The 18,902-nt window shown below is 45.4% G+C and overlaps 1 protein-coding gene across 1 annotated transcript; it reads left to right on the top strand.

The window, feature by feature from the left end:
- Kcne3 (potassium voltage-gated channel subfamily E regulatory subunit 3) lies at positions 1-7,415 on the top strand. The gene is made up of 2 exons (XM_048360379.1): positions 1-38; positions 6,710-7,415. Exon 2 carries the CDS (start codon positions 6,747-6,749, stop codon positions 7,068-7,070), a length of 324 nt encoding a protein of 107 aa, XP_048216336.1. The 5' UTR covers positions 1-38; positions 6,710-6,746; the 3' UTR covers positions 7,071-7,415.
- The last annotated feature ends 11,487 nt before the right edge of the window (positions 7,416-18,902 follow it).

The following is an 18,902-nucleotide window of genomic DNA, read 5'->3' as shown; positions in this document are numbered from 1 at the left end:
GCGCCGACGGTGGTCCTGCAGCCCGGCGGGTCGGGCAGGTAAGGCGCACGCCCCGTGCCGGCTGGGGACGCCGAGCCGCCGCGGGGCCGAAGGGCATGGCCCTTCCCCCAGGAGAGAGCCGTGCAGACACCGGGCGGGAATCGGGGTGTGGGTGCTGCGCCCGGAAACCGTGGGGGATCGCACCAGTGCTCCCGGCTCCCGCCGGGCCGCCGACACGCGCGTCAGTGACGCCTGCGGTCCGCGCGCGCGGAAGCTGCCGTCCAGGACTCGGCCAGCCTGCGGGCCGGGCAGCCCCGAGGCCAAAGCCTTGCCAGGGCTCACCAGCTCTCCCCGAGCCACCCAGCCCTGGGCCCGCGCGCCCCCGCGGCCGCCTCCTCGGCGGCGAATTCTAATTTTCGAATTCCCCCTTCTGCTGGTCCCGGGGCTTGAAGCAGGTCCTATTGCTGCTGCGGCCGCCGCCCCCTCCTCCCCCTTCCCTTCCCCTTCCTCCTCCCCCTCCTCCCTTCCTCCTCCCCCCTCCTCCTCTTCCTTTCTCTCCCCCTCTTCCTCCCCCTCCTCCTCCTCTTTTCTCCTTCTCTCCTCTCCTCCTTCTTCTTTCTGCTTCTTCCTCCTCCTCCTCCTTTTCCCCCCACTGGTCTTGGGGCTTGAACCGAGGGCCTAGGTACTGTCTCAGAGGTTTTTCACCCAAAGCTGGTACTCTGCCACTTAAGCCACAGCTCCACTTGTGGCTTTTTGGTGGTTAATTGGAGATAAGAATTTTACAGACTTTCCTGCCTGAGTTGGCTTTGAACTGTGATCCCAGCTCTCAGAATAGCTGGGGTTACAGGTGTGAGCCACCAGCGTCCAATCCAAAGGCATCTTCTAATGCTGGTAATGTAGAGCCAGGCCCGTGCAGCTGGAGGCTTGGGTTCCAGCATGGGGGCTTTGTGCTTTCTTTCCCTAGATCACTACCTGTAAAGTGGGTCTCTGCCCCCCACCCCACCCCATTGCCCCATGTATCACATAGGACTTGAGGAGAAAGGGGGACTTGACCTGGGAATCTCTTGTCTGGAAGGTCCTCTCCCAGAGGGCTACATGCAGATGCCCCCACCTCATTAAGTCTCCACCCAGTTACCTGGGTAACCTGCAGACCTGGAGGCAATTACCTCCCCTTTCCCTGAGGTCACATCCTAATCCACCTGGCCACACTCCTTGCCCCTGCCCTAGCTATAAAGCAGGGCTGTGGGAGCCAACGCCCTGAGAGATTAGGTCCTCCTAACCCCCCCTCTGTACGCCCCATTGATTTGTACTTGGGGAAACTGAGGCCCTTGTGGAGATGACCTCCCTATGGTCACATCAGATAGTAACAGAACTAGAACTGAAGTTCCCTTGCTCCTTGCTCAGGGCTATTCTAACTTACAAATGAATATTGTAAATGTATACATCCCTCATTTTCTTCTGGCACCCAGCCACTTTGTCAGCTCCTAATGAGGAAGATTCATGCTTAAAGCATTAAAAACTGCTTTCAGATTCTTTGAACTCCTCAGGATGAAAACCAACAAGATTCTCCATCCCTCTCACTTCACACTTGCCAAAGCACATTCTATTAAAATACATTCTAATAAGATGATAAGACAAGAAACTCCAACTTAATGATGGAAAATGAAGCTTAGAGTGGAGAAGGGACTTAACTAAGACAAAGGCTAGATCTCTTGATGACCAGTACTGGTATTTAGGAATGATAAGGACTCCAGAGATCATCAGAGAGAGTGAGGAACAAGGAAGGCTTTTGAAGGAGGTAAGCATTTCTAAGAAGAAGAAGCGAGCACTAAGAACCCCCTGGGTTCTGCTGAGCCATAGGAAGAAGGGCTATCTGTTCTTGGTACTATGTCTAGAGCGATATGGAGACAGGAATAAGAACAATGTGGCCAGGCTGCCCAGTCATTTTCTCTGGTGTTTGCAGTCTCTATGACACTTTCCCATCTATTGTCTCCTTCATTCCTTGTGTGAGGTCAGCAGGTCAGGGATAATTGCTTCCATCCTGCAGATGTTGTTCAGAGGGAATAAATACAGTACTCAAGGTCACACAGGGCAACGTATAGAATCATGAAAAGCACTACAGCAAAGCAAGACCACAGGCCAAAACTGGGACTTGGACTGTGTGTGCAATTTGTGGGTGTGGATGGCCACACCCTACATGAGTACACAGAGAAGAGGCTTGCAAAGCTATTGCCATGTTTGGGGGCCAAGAATGTTTGCCCTTTGGATTAAATGGGGTTCAGATGCAAGGAGTGTCAGGGTTTCCAGAGGAGGCTCAGAATTCATCTTCCCTTAACTTACGCCACTTGATCAAGGTGGCTTCTTTTCTTAGAGCCTTTCTTTCCCAGTCTAGAGAGAATCTTTTGGCCTACCCTTGAAGTTGCTTTTTCTTGTCCATTCCTGGGCCTTGGACTCAGGGCCTGAGCACTGTTCCTGGCTTCTTTTTGCTCAAGGCTAGCACTCTGCCACTTGAGCCACAGTGCCACTTCTGCCTTTTTCTATATATGTGGTGCTGAGGAATCGAACCCAGGGCTTCATGTATATGAGGCGAGCACTCTACACCTAGGCCATATTTCCAGCCCTTAGTTGCTTTTTTTTTTTCTTCAAGTACAGAAAACTGTCTTCATAAATCAGTGGGAGTGTGTATTAAAGAGGGAGGGATGCTCTTATAGAATAGGTATTGATTCATTTTGTTCTTGAGTGCCTGCTGTGCATGCATGCCTAGATAATAAAGAAATTCATGAGGCAGAGGCCTTGTCCTTAGACCTCCCAGCAGGCAGGCAAACATGCGTGTATATGCACACACACACACACACACACATACACACGACATTCCATCCACAATTACAATACTATGCTCTAACAAGGCTTTGTGCAATGCACATTAGGCATAGACAAGAGGGAGAGACTAATAGGCTAGAGAATAGGGAGAGAGTTGTCTCAGGAGATTTGAATAGGTGACATTGGAGCTGTGTCTTGAAGGATGAGGAAGAGTTTGCTGAACCGATAGAAAGGAGAAAGGCACAGAGTGCCAGTGACTCGTGCCTGTAATCCTAGCTACTCAGGAGACTGAGATCTGAGGATCATAGTTCTAAGCCAGCTTGGGCAGGACAGTCCATGAGACTCTTATTTCCAATTAACCACCAAAAAGCTGGAAGTGGGGATGTGGCTCAAGTGGTAGAGTGCTAGCTTTGAGCAAAAATAAACTTAGGGACAGTGCCCAGGCTCTGATTTCAAGCCCCAGAATTGGTATTTCTTGCCTAAGAAAATAGTATGAGCAAATGCAAGAATTATCTGAAGGTCAGAGATGTTTGGAGAATGGGCATGTGGCTCAGCAACAGGCATGGGCACTGTGGAGAACCATAAGGAGATGGGGCCAGTGTCAGGGCCACATCCTATGGAGTTTGGATAACAGAAGACTTTAGATTCTACCTGTCAGGAAGCAAGTTACTTACAATGGAAAGATCTGTGGAAGGAGAGTCAGACCATTTGGTTTCTGGTGCCAGCTCTGCCTCAACTAGGTTGTAAGAACTTGAGTGAGTGATTTCCTCTTGGGCTGTTTTTCCCATTGGTTGAATAAAGGGGTTATACCAATACCATGATCATCAAGATCCTTTCCTGATTCTGTTCCTGTATCTCCTTCCATTGATATATTAAGGCCTACTCTTTCAACTCTTCTCCCACACTACCGCTTTCCAGTTCACAGCAGTGACAATGATCTCATGCCCAGGACAGTGGCCGCACTACACATCCTGGGAGGTGCTTTTGGATCCTTTACTTACTTTCTGTGACTTTCTACCTGCCTGTTTCTTTCTTAACTTTAGACTCTTAAGATACTCATCCAGAAAGAGTAGCTGAACACAGCAATGAGGAACTAACAAAGAACCATTGATGGAGTTTCATTTTTTCCCCCTAGAGAAATCTCCAGAAAAATCTCACCAAGATACTCAGTTCATCCATCAAATCACATCACAGCTTTATGCTCCATCCCCCAAGTTAGAGACTGGCTGAGTTCAAGCCTAGTGCATTTAGTGAGAACTTGTTAAAATGAGGGAAATCGAGTCTGGCATACAACTACAATAGAAGAGCCTTGGGGTAGAAGATGATAGAGGAACATTAGCTTCTCTTCCAAACTTCCCATTGTCTCCTGGACTAAGATTGGCAGGGGTCTGTAGCACAGGAAAAGATGGGAATGTTGAGAAGATAGGATGCCCCATGACCTAAGACTGCTGCACTTGGTATGGTACATAGCTTAGAGTCAGGGAAACACTGCCATTTGTAGTGGAAAAATATCCAAACAGTGCAAAAAGACTGGTTTCTCATTCAAGCCTTGCCATTTACTGACTAGGCCATTTTAGACTGGTCACTTCCCCTCTTGGAACATCAGTTTCCCCATCAACAAACAGGTGTGGCCCTAGAATCCAAAGTGCAGATGATTTTTTGTGTATGTGTGTGCCAGTCCGTCCCCGAGCTTTTTCCTCATGGCTAGTGTTCTACTCCTTGATCCACAGCTCCACTTCCAGCTTTTTGGGTAGTTTATTGGAGATAAGAGTCTGACACTTTCCTGCCCCGGCTAGCTTCAAACTATGATCCTCAAATCTCAGCCTCCTGAGTAGCTAGGATGACAGGCGTGAGCCACTGGAGTCCAGCAATGATCTTTAAAGTTCGTTTCAGCTTGTTCAGTAACTCTTCACAATTTGGAAGAAAGAATTTGTCTGTTTCCTATTTCAAGGTGAAGCCTTGCCAGAACAGGAGCTCTGTCTTCTCTATCACTGGAGCTTGGTCATCAGTGACTAGCCTGCAGAAGGAAGCCAAGAACAGCCAATGTGTTGACTGTCAATCCCCAACCAGGTTTCCAGAAACAAGTTATAGAGAACCAACTAGCCCTTTCATCAGCTCTCCTGCTTCGATTAATCCAAACAGAATGTTCTCTTACCTAGCTCCATCCCTACCTAAACTTAGCACCAAAAGATGCATAACTATAGCTTCCTCCAATTGGAATCACAAATGTCCAGAAAGGTGCTGGCAGAAGGGCCTGATGGGTGAAAGAGTTCATGAGTCTTTACTCCCCTCAGTGAACCCCACATGTTTTCCACACTATCTCCTAATTCTACCTCACCCCAGTCTGTTTTCTCCTTCCTCAAGATAGAGCACCTTAGCATGCATTGCTAAGAGGGAAAACTCAAGTCAACCACTTTGGCTCTCAGTGTATCATTTGTGCCACATCTCCAGCCCCAATCCTCAGTTTATCTAAGCTGGGATATATGTAGTATAAACCAGCCCCAGGACTCATGAATATCAAAATATCTACAGAAATATCTAATATCTCAATAATACCTAAACATCAGAAGAAAAAGTCTGCTTTCTCTGTCTTGGGGTTTGAGGGGCTCAGAATGTCCCCCAAGTACTCTTCCCACCATCCTTATCTATCCAAGATCGCACAGCAGCATGTTGTGACTCATATTGTCACAGGACCTTAATGCTGACCAAGGGACCTTCCTTTTTTAGATGTAGATAGTGAGAAGCCAAGGAACAGAAAACGGAAGTCACTTTATGCCCAAAGTTTACCCAGTAGCAGTTTCACCAAGATATCTGCCTGTGTTTCCATTTCTCATCGTAAAACAAGAGCACTCAGGCTAAAGGAATTCTAAAGATCCTTACAACCTCTGCTCTACAAAAGTAAAGCCACCACCATCATTTGTGGATTGGCTAACATCAAGCACTGCCTGCATTCCTTTGGTTTTTACCACAAAGTTACACTCGAGTGTTAATTGCGGGAGCATGTTTATTTTTTTGTCTATCCAAACAGATTGGTAATATATCCATTGTTCCTATATAACTACTGACTTCCATTCTACCACTCCCATCTTTCCCTTGTGGTTCCTCAAGTCTCCTGCTAAGGTATCCTGGGGTAGGGGAAGATTTTTTAGCTGTATCCTTGGCTGCTCTCTGAGCACATGTTAAACAGAACTTACTCATCTAGTGAAGACGTGAGTCTGGAGTTGGGGAGACAGTACTCAAGTGTCCCTTGGCTACTGACTAGTTCCTGTAACTTCAGCTCTGGGCTAGTCACATTGGCTCTACCACTGATACTGAAATCATGGGCTAGTTACTCCTCTGGGCTTCAGTTTTCCATGGAAGGAGCTAGATTAAATCTCTCTTAATGATCTGGCACTGGTTGATCATGCTTATAATCCTAGCTATTCAAATCCATGAAACTTTTATCTCCAGTTAACAAGCAAAAAGCCAGAACTAGAGTGGAACTCAAGTATAACTCAAACCTTGAGCAAAAAAGCTAAGCAAGAACAAAGGCCTTGAGTTCAAGCAACAGTACCAGCACAAATAGTAATAATAACAGTATTATTATTACCTAAGGGCCTTCTAGCCTGAAGTTCAGTGACTTATGTAGTCCATAGAAAGTAGAGGCTGATAGGGGGTACAGAGGTCAGGAAGACTTCATTCACAAGTTTTTATTGAACATCTATGGTATGCTGTCACAGTACTTAACATACAGCAGTGAGGAAAACTACCATCTTTTAGCCTGTGGGAGAGTGGAGAAGACAGCTAAGTAAACATGTAATGACAGGAAACCATGATGTTGGGATTTGAGTTGTGGTCTAATGAGTGAGGAAATCATTCTAGCTGTGGGTAACTGAAGCCATCTCTTCCCTTTTTTCTCCCACCATCACAGCATTCACAGATCTTACCTGACTTCAGTTTCCATTGCTATGGAGACTACAAATGGGACTGCTACCTTGTACGAGAGCCTGCACGCTGTGCTGAAGGCTCTAAATGCTTCTCTTCACAGCAACTTGCTGTGCCGGCCAGGACAAGGGCAAGGGTCAGGACCAGAACCCAACAAGCAGACCGAGACACTGCAGGTTGGCCTCCCTGGCCGCAATGACAACTCCTACATGTACATTCTCTTTGTCATGTTCCTTTTTGCGGTCACTGTCGGCAGCCTCATCCTGGGATACACCCGTTCCCGCAAAGTGGACAAGCGTAGTGATCCATATCATGTATACATCAAGAACCGTGTGTCAGTGATCTGATGTGAAGTGGCTGGGCATGATGGGAAATTCAAAACACCTGAGGATTGTTTCTTGGGCCTCCAGAGCTCAGCAATGGACCACATCAGGCCTCCTGTCTCCCTCTATAATAGCCACAAGAAACAGTGCAAAGAGAAGTCATCATTAGCACTTAGTAGGACTGGGTCTTGTGCATAAGACTTTCTTCAGACACAGGAAGACATCATAAAAAGTGGGAGCCCATAAACAAAGAAGTACAACAAAGGCCTTGTTGTGGTAGCATACGCTGCAATATCAGCTACTCGGGAGGTATATAGTTCAAGGCTGTCCGGGAAAAATTAATGAAATCCAATCTTAAAAACAAAATTAAAGGGGTGACTTTGATCAAGATGCATTGCACTCATTACCTGACATGTTGAGTTGAAACTCTTTTGTACAACTACTGAAAGATAATTAAAAAAATTTTAAACAAGCTGAAAACTTAGTTCACACCTATAATCCTAGCCGTTCGGAAGGCTAAGATTTGAGGATGGAGGTTCATGATGAAACTCTTAACTCCAATTAAACACCAAAAAGCCAGAAGTAGTAGAGCACTAGCCTTGAGGAAAAGAGCTCAGGGACAGTGGCAGGCCCTGATTCAAGTTTCAGAAGGACAGGAATGCAGTTCAGGTGGCAGAGTGCCTGCCTGTCAAGTGTGGGTTCAATCCCCAGTACTGAGATAAAAACGTATATACAAAAAGATAATTAGTATAACTTGATTGGTGGTTTTTAATAAACTAAATAATAAATACTTTTTATAAGATAATGGCTATGACAGGTGACTGGAGTGCTGGAAGAGGAAGTGTGGCAGAGGGAAATGAATAGAAAATGCTCTGTGGGCACATTTCTTTCTTTCCTTAGAAAAAATGTATAATCTTCAGCAACCATGAGAAGCAGTAATAATTACCACGGATAGGAAATCTTGAGTAATCTTTTTTCCTCACTCCCCCCCCACATCTGTCCTGTCCCACTGACGGAGAGTTCCAAACCACTGTCTTAGGAGCTCTTCTGTCCCACTGGCTCACTCAGCTCATCAGACCTTTGTCTAAACAGGTTCTGCCCTCTGCTGGCCAAATCCTAGCACATCACCTGGAGCCCTGCGCACAACTTCAAGAGTTCTGTAGTCCACAGCTGAACAAGCTTAAAGATTCCCAAACAAAATATAAAATATAAACTCCCAAATAAAATATAGAAAGTGGTAAAGAGTAAGGATTACTATTCAGGTTATAAATTCTGTAACAACATTAATTGAGTACATATGGTGTACCAAGCAATCACCTGGACATCCATGGAATACAATTAAACTTAACAAATCCCTGCTCATATACTTAAGAACATTTGCTACATTCAAGGTGCTGGTCTAGGCTTTTTACACATTTGTAGCTCATATTTTTGAGGCAATTTTGCTGTGTAGCCCAATCTGACCTGGAACTTGCTATATGGTTCATGCTGGTCTCTCTCTCCAATCCTCTTGCCTCAGCTTTCAAAGTACTGGGATCCCAGGTGTATACTTCCTTGCCCACAAACTCATTTAGTTGTTTTTTTTTTCATCCTCATATCAAGCCTGGCACAGGTGGCTCAGACCTGAAATTGTAGCTACTTAGGAGATTCAGATCTGAGGATCAAGGTTCGAAGCCAGCCTAGACAGAAGAGTCTGTGAGATGATCTCTCTTATTAACCAGATAAAGAGCCAGATTGGATGCATGGCTCAAGGTAGAAGAACACCATCTGTGAGAGAAAAAGCCAAGCACAAGCTGCAGGGGCAGGGCCAGGGCCAGGGGCTTGGGTTGGGGCTATGGGTAGAGGCAGGGCCAGGGTCAGGGGCTCGGGTTGGGGCCATGGGTAGGGGCTAGGGCCAGGGGCTAGGGTTAGTGCCAGGGGCTAGGGCCAGGGCCAGGGCTAGTGCCAGGGGCTAGGGACAGGGCCAGGGACTCAGTTTAGGGCCAGAGGCTAGGGGTAGGGGAAGGGTCAGGGTCTTGGGTTAGGGCTGGGGCTAGGAGTGGGGCCAGGGGCTTGGGGCAGAGGCATGGCTAGGGCCAGTGGCTTGGTTTGGGTTAGGGTTATGGGTTTTAGGGGTAAGGGTTAGGGTGAGGTTGAGGGTGGTGAGGGTGAGAGTGGTGAGGGAGAGGCTGAGGTTGATGGAGTAGGAGCCCTTCATCAATCCTTAGTTCTGTGGGGAAGGGGTCCTACCCTTAACATGCTGACAGTCAGCCTCTTTCCTCCCTTTCTGCTCCAGGCCTCTCTGAGAAGGGAGTGGATACACATCCTGTTCTATGTTCCCCCCTTTAAAGGCCTAGTCCGGGCTCTGTGGACACAGGTGAGATGACATGACCAGGTGGAACAGCCTCTTTATGCATCTTCCTGAGTCACATTCCCAACTCAGTTTACAAGGGATGTCTTGGGTCTTCCAAAGTATAGATGACAAAGCTCTGGGTCCTGCTGATGCAGCATCATCAGGATAGAGGCTCAGCAGCTTCAGAAAGTTATACCTCTTACTTGTGTTAATTTTCCCATTGCTCCTGAGATTGAGAGCTGAGGCCAAGAATGGCAGACAGACTGAAACGACCCCCTGGCAGTAGCCATGGCCTGTGAAGGGCCCTGCTTCCTACAAAACCATATTGGGTGACCTTGAGGGAGGCACCCATGGTCTGGAGATAGTGTAGAAAGAACAGGACATTTGTGTGTTGTTTCCCTAGGGTTGGTATGACAAGGTACTGCACACTGGGAACTATGGACATCTTCTTTCCCAGCTCTGAAGTCCAGCAGTGTGGAAGCAAAGTGTATTATAGGCCACATTCCCTTGGGAGGTGCAAGGGCATGGTGTGTTCCAGGTCTTGTCCTGGTTTCTAAACCTGTGAGGGAATCATGTAGTTTCTAGAGTAATCCCCTGTGTGCATCTCTGTGACTGAGTTTCCACCTTTTCTTTTTTTCCCAGTTTGTGGCCTTGAACTCAGAGCCTTAGCACTGTCTCTGCCTTCTTTTTTCTCAAAGCTAGCACTCTTCCACTTGAGCCACAGTGCCACTTCGGGCTGTTTTCTATATATGTGTTGCTGAGGAATTGAACCCAGGGCTTCATGTATATGAGGCGAGCACTCTTGCCACTAGGCCATACTCCCACCCCCAGTTTCCATCTTTTAAGTGGCACAATAATAGTGGTTTATGACAGGGGGAGTGAGGGAACAGAAGACACTTACACAAGAAAGCACAAAAAAAGTGACTTAGGGATGACCCTAACAACACTTGCCAAGAGCCCATGTCTGTATATGGTCACATTCATAGGTACTCAATGCTGAGAACTTCTACATATGAATTTAGGGGACACACCCATTACAGTGCCTCTGCTGGTGGTCCCTACATCTCATTCCCTTGCTGGGCACACAGGCAGATCCCTGCTGACCCTGACTACTGGACTTTGGATGATACAGTGATAATTCAGTGAGTGCTAGGGACACTAAAGTTTGAAGCAGGATCAGACAGAGCCTAGTCTGTCTCTGGGCACTGAGACATTGGGATACTTCCTTGGGGCTTCAGTTTTCCTTGTGACCTGGGCAGAAAGTAGTTGCAGCTACAGGCTCCCTAATGCCAAAGCCTTTTCTAGCTGAGGTAGGCATTGCTCTGGTGATCCGCAGAGACAACAGAGTTTCCTGGAGAACCTTGGTGGCTAGATCCTGGTCAGTAGGAGCAAGGCATGCCCAGAATAGGTCTTTAGCATCCAGAGTGGGAGAGGTATGGTCAGAAGAGAGGAACAGGCACCCTCATGTGTAACCAAGTGTAAGACACCAGTGTAGATCCACTTCCTGGGCCCAGCCTCTGGGAACCTCTGGCTAGTGAGGCTCCTGATGCTTCACATGGAATCTGTGCCAATTCAGGGCCAGACACACGTGCCCCCCCCCCCCCAGATCTGGAGTGCCTCCACCCACCCATGTGGCCTGGGCTTATGGTCACTGGACTGTTAGATTCCCTGAGTAGTTCTTGGGGTTTTGACCCTGGGTGGGAATCTGACTGTGAAGCACTAAGAGGCTATGCAATTACAGGATCAGAGGTCACTTCATCTGGACTTCATCTTCCCTTCTACATGTGGGATTAAACACAAATAGCAGGTTGTTGTGAGGTTTTAATTTTTTTTTTTTTTTTTTTTTTGGCCAGTCCTGGGCCTTGGACTCAGGGCCTGAGCACTGTCCCTGGCTTCTTCCCGCTCAAGGCTAGCACTCTGCCACTTGAGCCACAGCGCCGCTTCTGGCCGTTTTCTGTATATGTGGTGCTGGGGAATCGAACCTAGGGCCTTGTGTATCCGAGGCAGGCACTCTTGCCACTAGGCTATATCCCCAGCCCAGGTTTTAATTTTTTTGAGCAGGACACTTGCCCATGTTTGGTGCTGAGAGAACACTGATTTCCATTTATTGAGAGATCACAACCATCAGAAACCATGCTGAAGTTGGCATCACTGTAGGTCAGGGACACTGAGCACTGTAATCACAGTCATCTGAGGAGGCATCAGGGAGAAGGTGACAAGGACCTGACATGAAAAGATGGTCACTGGATTTTTGTTAGGAGCTGAGTAAACAAGGTGTCTAGGACACAAAAACACAGACTCTTGTTATGTCCATGTCGCGAGAAGACCCCCCAGAAGACCACGGAGAGCCAGACGTTCTGAAATGCAAAAGCAAGGCTTTATTCAGGCGAGCTGCAACTTGGGCCTCGTCCTACCCACCGACACAGCGGAGGTTAGGAGGAAGGCCCTGAGCTGAGATTTCACAGAGCTTATAAAGGCAAAAAACCAAAGTTACAGCAATCAGGTGTTCAAGCAAGATTAGGATACGGGTACAAATCTGATTGGCTCAGGGCTCGAGGTATTCCGGGGCGGTTAGAGTTAAGCAGGGAGTTTCCTGACCAGCTGGGCCCTAATAAACTTGTCCTGCTAGCCGGGATAATTGGTGGCCTGGGTTACTCATAGTTTAAACAGACAACAAAATGGGGGCTGCCTGAAAATGGGGTTTACTTTAACTCTTCACTCTGACTAGCCATGCTCCAGGTGGCACTGGGCTGTGGAGGGACTTGCAAGCTATGCTGAGGAGGCACCATGGTATCACCAGGAAAATGACTTTTTATCCTCCAGGAGTTATCCTGTGTTAGCCAGTGCTCTGTTTCAGACAAGCTTCCACCTAGGCAACCACACGGGCACCTGTGGACTCCTTGGCTGCCATGAGGCAGGATGCAGAAGGAGATGCGACAACATGCATTTTAGCCATAAAGGCTGCCACGTGGACTGGCTGTTCACTCATTTCTTGGAAAAAGGTTATGAACAATCCTACTCAGTTAAAATGTCTCTTTTGACCTTAGTCTTAAAAGGACCCCATCTCTTAGATGAGAAATGGGGGCTCTGTTTCTCCCACAGATTTTTCTTATTTTCTGGCTGAAGTATAAACTCTCCATCACTGCATAACCAGCTCTTGGTTTTGTTATTGGTTCCATAATTTGTAGAGGGAGAAAGAATCTCATTTGTGTCAGATATGAGTAACAATGGGAAGAGAATTCATCCTAAGAGTATTCTGGGAACTCAATCTTTTCAAAGATTGAAGTAAAGTTCACATGATATAGAAGGACTTGAACGCTTAAGTGATGCACACTACCCATGATGTGTGTCTATTTGTCTTAGATACTTTGCTTGTTTCCATTGAATTGCTGTTGTGCATAATGCTGCTAAACATTTCTCTATTCACACATTTGTGTGTGAATGTTTTCACTTGTGTCAGTATATGTAGGAATAAAATTGCCAGATCCTATGGAAATTCAAGTGCTAGCTTTTGTTTTACATGTGCCAAACTGTTTTCCACAGCTTCTGCACAATTCTGCATTTCTATGAACAATGTTCACCTCTTTATAGGTTCTCATCAATACTTGATGTTTTTATGTGTTTTTTTCTGTTTCTGAAGTGATATCTTGTGTTTTTGATTCTTATTTCTCTCAGGGGTAATGACATTGAAGGACTTTTTCTTTTGTTTTTTGGGGGAGGTTTTCACTGTGTGACCTTGAACTCATGATCTTCAATGCACACCAGATGGCTGCAACCAACCACCTGAGCATGGGGCAACTTGGTTGTGGGGTCCTGCTCATCTATGTGGTTGCTAGGGTATATGATGGCATGTGTGAAGCCACTGGTGTTGGAGGGTGACTGAGTCTGTGCAGAGAGGCTCGCCATGTCTATCCCAGGAGACATGGAGGTGCAGGCTCACTGTATCTGGCTCTAAGGAGATGCTGTCCATCTGGAACACACCTGCACAAGGGCGTCCATAAGCATGTAGTCTCTACTGGTACCTGCTGAGCACTGAAGCTTCAGAGACTAAACAGCAGATGTCAGGAAAGGTCACTGTGATGTTTGGGCTGGACCAAGCTGAAGCCTGGAGATGAGTAGGTGCTATGGTGGGTGTCAGAAAATCCACTAGCCATCAAAGAAAAGTCTGATAAGTTGAACTACTTCAAAGGAAATCAGTACAAACCTCCTAAGATTTCCAAGACATGCTGCGAAAATCTCCAGAGACAAAGCACCCAAGACAGGCTGCCAAACTCTCCAGAGTCAAAGCACCCATTAATTCCTCAGTATGGAGATTCAATAAATTTATAATAAACCACCGAATGACCTGAGATACACAGTCTAAAGATGTGAACAAGGAAAGAAATATAACTACTTGTTGAAGCTCCATAGTTTATTCTAGGTGTTATTAAGGAAACTGCACAGTAGTTCCGAGTTCATCTACCATTTCTATATTCTGAGCTACATTTTAGGGTTGGCTATTGAATCCTGGCCACTCACATGTGCTAGCCACATCTTCTTTAATGAGTTTTACATTTAGTTCATTTCCACATTCTCAGTCCAAAATTTGGGAAGCCACTGTAGAATTAAAACAGTTGTCTTATGCTGTGACCCATCTGTTTTACCTTTAAGTATTTTGACTCCGCCCTATGCTCAGTGACTCCCTCAGTGCTTCAATGAGAAAGTCACCCAAGAGAATATCAGTAGGAACCTGTGGAAATCATCTATACTGAGTCAGAGGTGGGGCTCTATGGTGCTGTCCCAAGTCCTAGGGCGCCCTTTGCTGTTTACTTGGGAAATGACAGGTGTGACATGTGAGCATGTGTGTAGCAGTGGGTTTTTTTTTTTGTTAATTCTCTTTGTGGGTGCTGTTGATAGGGATTTAATTTAGGACTTGGGTGCTGTTCCTTAGCTTTTCCACATAAGATTGTGCTGCACTGCTTGAGCCACAGCCTGACTTCTGGCTTCATTTTGTGTGTGTGTGTGTGTGTGTGTGTGTGTGTGTGTGTGTGTGTGTATTTTGTATTTTGTCTCTGTGTTTTCCAGTACGAATTTCATGCTTTAAGATCTCCTTACTCTGTTTCTGGAGTATTATTTGGGTGAGCAGGGATGAGGTCAGAGTGAGGGAAGGAAGGAGGCAGGGAGGGAGAGGGAGAGTACGGGTTTTTCATTCATTTTTGCATTTTATGAGGGAGCATGAAGGTGCAAATACACTAATCTTGGATGGAAGCTTTTTGTGAAGATAGCGCTTGTTGTCTATGAATTCCTGGCCGTTGTTTTCCACGGCTGTTTGCCTGCTTCCCTATTTTTAATTTTTGAAAGAAATATTGGTTGATGAAGCCAGGAGAAGATTGAATGTTTTAATTTAAATTCATCCTTCACCAACTAGATTGCTATAACGGTCTAACAGAGACCCATGTGATTAAAAAAAAGGTATTTCCCCCTTCTACCTGGAAAACGGAATACTCAATAAACATCAATAAAAACGAAGCCTGTTTATTTTTGTTTAGTTTTGCTCTGTGGTCTGGTCTGTCCTCCTCCTTGTTCTCCCTCCCCTTGCCCCCTCATCTGCCAAGCCTGACGGTGACAGTAACCTGGGATGCCACACACACAAAAGCTGCAACTTCATATTTATTAATTTATTTATTGCCAGTCCTGGGCCTTTGACTCAGGGCCTGAGCACTGTCCCCTGCTTCTTTTTTTTTTTTTTTTTTGCCAGTCCTGGGCCTTGGACTCAGGGCCTGAGCACTGTCCCTGGCTTCCTTTTGCTCAAGGCTAGCACTCTGCCACTTGAGCCACAGCGCCGCTTCTGGCCATTTTCTGTATATGTGGTGCTGGGGAATCGAACCTAGGGCCTCGTGTATCCGAGGCAGGCACTCTTGCCACTAGGCCATATCCCCAGCCCCCCGGCTTCTTTTTGCTAGCTCTCTGCCTCTTGATCCACAGCACCACTTCTGGCCATTTTCTATATATGTGGTGCTGAGGAATGGAGCTCAGGGCTTCATGTATATGAGGCAAGCACTCTTGCCTCATCTCCAAACCTACAACTTTATAATGTAGATTTTTTTCTAATTTAAGATAGTCATAACTTTATTTTTTTTATTTTTTGGCCAGTCCTGGGGCTTGGACTCAGGGCCTGAGCACTGTCCCTGGCTTCTTTTTGCTCAAGGCTAGCACTCTGCCACTTGAGCCACAGTGCCACTTCTGGCCATTTTCTGTATATGTGGTGCTGGGGAATCGAACCCAGGGCCTCATGTATATGAGGCAGGCACTCTTGCCACTAGGCCATATCCCCAGCCTGCAGATAGTCATAAATTTATATAGCTAAATTGTGCCCTAAAATTCTAATTTTTGTGTGCAAATATTGAATCACTTGTTAAGATGTAGGGGACTTAACTATTATAACACCATGAAATCTACATTTGAATAGTAGTGGACTATAGATGAAGATCCAGAAATGGGCACACATGTAAGTAAAGTAGATTGCCCAAAGTTTTCATTGTAGTTCTTCACTTTCATATTATAACAAATTCAGTGTCTCGTTCTACTGCCATTAGTTGTTGGGAGGAAAGATATTCCCTTAAAGGGAGAGATAACTGTTGTAGGGAGCAGCTGATTCCATCTTGATTAGGGAAACTCTTGGGGAGACTGGAATCTCCTCCCTCCAACCCTGTAACAATAACAACCTCAGACTGTTGTTGATGGCTCATACTCTGCTGATAAGAGGCAAGTAGAGCCTGGGGGGTGGGGGCTGGTGACTCATCCGTAATCCTAGCTACTCAGGAAAATGAGATCCGAGGATTGTGGTTTGAAGCCAGCCAGGGCAGGAAAGCCCATGAGACTCTTCTCCAATAAACTACTCACAGAAAGCCAGATGAGGAGCTGTGGCTCAAGTGGTTGGTAGCCTTGAGCAAAAGAAGCTCAGCGACAGAACTCAACCCTTGAGATCAAGCCAAAAGACAGTCGGAGGAGGAGGAGGAGGAGGAGGAGGAGGAGGAGGAGGAGGAGGAGGAGGAGTGGGGAACAAAGTGCAAACAAGAGAATTAAGAAAAACTGGAGCTGTGGCTGGTGGGTCCCACCTGTAATCCTAGCTACTCAGGAAGCTGAGATCTGAGGATCACTGTTCAAAGCCAGCTCTGGCAGGAAAGTCCTGGAGACTCTTATCTCCAATTAACCACCAGAAAGTTGGAAGTGTCACTAGCCTTGAGTTGAAGAGTTTAGGGACAGCACCCAAGGCCAGAGTTTAAGTGCAGTGACCAAAAAATAAAAATAAAAATTGGAATACTGTCAAATCAAATAATAATTTGACAATAATAGTCACAGTGCTTGATGAAGAGTTAAAGTAAACCCCATTTTCAGGCAGCCCCCGCTTTGTTGTCTGTTTAAACTTTGAGTAACCCAGGCCACCAATTATTCCGGCTAGCAGGACAAGCTTATTAGGGCCCAGCCAGTCAGGAAATTCCCTGTTTAACCGCCTGGGAATGCTTAACTCTAACCGCTCCGGAATGCCTTGAGCCCTGAGCCAATCAGATTTGTACCCGTATCCTAATCTTGCTTGAACACCTGATTGTTGTAACTTATTTTTTGCCTTTATAAGCTCTGTGAAATCTCAGCTCGAGGCCTTCCTTCTAACCTCCGCTGTGTCTGTGGGTAGGACGAGGCCCAAGTTGCAGCTCGCCTGAATAAAGCCTTGCTTTTGCATTTTGGAACGTCAGGCTCTCGGTGGTCTTCTTGAGGGTCTTCTCGTGACATGGACATAACACTTCATAATCCCTAAGAGCAATAAATTCCCCAGAAAGAGGATCAGAGTGACTAATGTCTAATTAAACAGTGAGCTAGTTTCCTCAGCTATAAACAGAAATAATAATCTCTCTGATCACTGTACAGGGCTGCTAAAATTCAAATGCAATTACTCTTGTATCTAGTGCCCTACACTGCACTTACAGTGTAAGTCTAGTGCTGGTGGCTCACAACTGTAATCTTGGTTACTCAATAGGCTGAGATCTGAGGATCCTGGTTAGAAGCCAGCTTGGTGAATAGCCCGTGATTTTCCTATCTCCAATAAATTACTCAGAAAAATCCAGAAGTGGTGATGTGGCGCAAGTGTAGAAGGCTAGCCTTGAGCACAAAGAGGCTCAGGGACTGTGACTGGGCCATGAGTTTGAGCCCCTCAACCAACAAAAACCAAAGCCCAAGGACCTGGAGCGGGGGTGGGGGTGGGTGGGGGGGTGGACCAGTGTACACTTCATGCTATATTATCAAAATTTTTTGTTTTTATTTATTTTTACTTTTAGAGTTTAAAGAGCTATTTTATACTCCCATTAATCATGTTGTTACTTAATCAGGTATACTTTTGCTATTGAGAGTTCTAGATAATATTTGAAGTACTAGAATATGTTAAATTTTACTGTGGGGAAGACTATGAAATTTATATCCTCAAACATTTTCAGGGAATTACTTCTAGCAAACTGAAATTAAATGTAGGTGTCAAAAAATAATTAGCACTTTGTCCCAGACCAGGGCTTTTTATTAGCCAGCAGGCCCTCAACAAAGTCACTCAACTGAGTCTTCTCAGCATCTCTTAGGCTCACTATCATAGTGTATGTAGTTTTAGTACAGGATAGTTAACATAATCACTTATAATTAACAAAACTGTAGTCTTATAAAAACACTTCTATGTCATCAAACACTGGGATTCCTACTCTGCGAGATATGTATTGTCATATAAAAAAAGAACAGGAAAATGTACAGAAGTTAAAAATGTGTCTGAGTCATAAGAGTCATGTACTACATAAACAAGATTCAGAGGGAAGGGTGACATTGTAGTAACTGCATGCATAGGTTTTAAGATATTTTTGCTATAATGATTACTTTTTATAATTAAAATGACACAGAAGTGTCATTTATTAGTGTTTATTAGTATTAGTTTATTAGTTTATTAGTATTAGTTTATTAGTATTAGTATTTATTAGTGTTAATTTATTTAAGAAAAAGTAACTTAGAAATGCAATATGGAAATTTTGGCCTGAAACAGACTTCAGCAAATTTTTGTCTATTTTTTGCTTTTGCTGATAAAGTGTCATTTTAGTATTAACATTTTAAAGTTAAAATGTGGGCTGGGAATATGGCCTAGTGGCAAGAGTGCTTGCCTTGTATACATGAAGCCCTGGGTTCGATTCCCTAGTACCACATATATAGAAAATGGCCAGAAGTGGTGCTGTGGCTCAAGTGGCAGAGTGCTAGCCTTGAGCAAAGAGAAGCCAGGGACAGTGCTCAGGCCCTGAGTCCAAAGCCTAGGACTGGCAAAAAAAAAAAAAAAAAAAAGGAAAAAAAGTTAAAATGTATGTGCAGAAATATTTGTAACTGTACACCAACTTCATTTTTACTGAATGATCTCTTTCAAAAGTACAGAAATTTAATGCTTTACAAAGTTAAAAACATACTTGCAACCAAGAATATATATAAGTAATTAAGAATGGATATCCAGAAAAATTTCCCTTTAAAAA

Source organism: Perognathus longimembris, chromosome 13, assembly GCF_023159225.1.
Source record: "Perognathus longimembris pacificus isolate PPM17 chromosome 13, ASM2315922v1, whole genome shotgun sequence".
NCBI classification, from domain to species: domain Eukaryota; kingdom Metazoa; phylum Chordata; class Mammalia; order Rodentia; family Heteromyidae; genus Perognathus; species Perognathus longimembris.
This window is presented reverse-complemented; position numbering and strand designations above follow the sequence as displayed.

Excerpts from the sequence above, each read along its gene's own strand:
- Kcne3 (XM_048360379.1), top strand. The coding sequence starts at position 6,747 with ATGGAGACTACAAATGGGACTGCTACCTTGTACGAGAGCCTGCACGCT.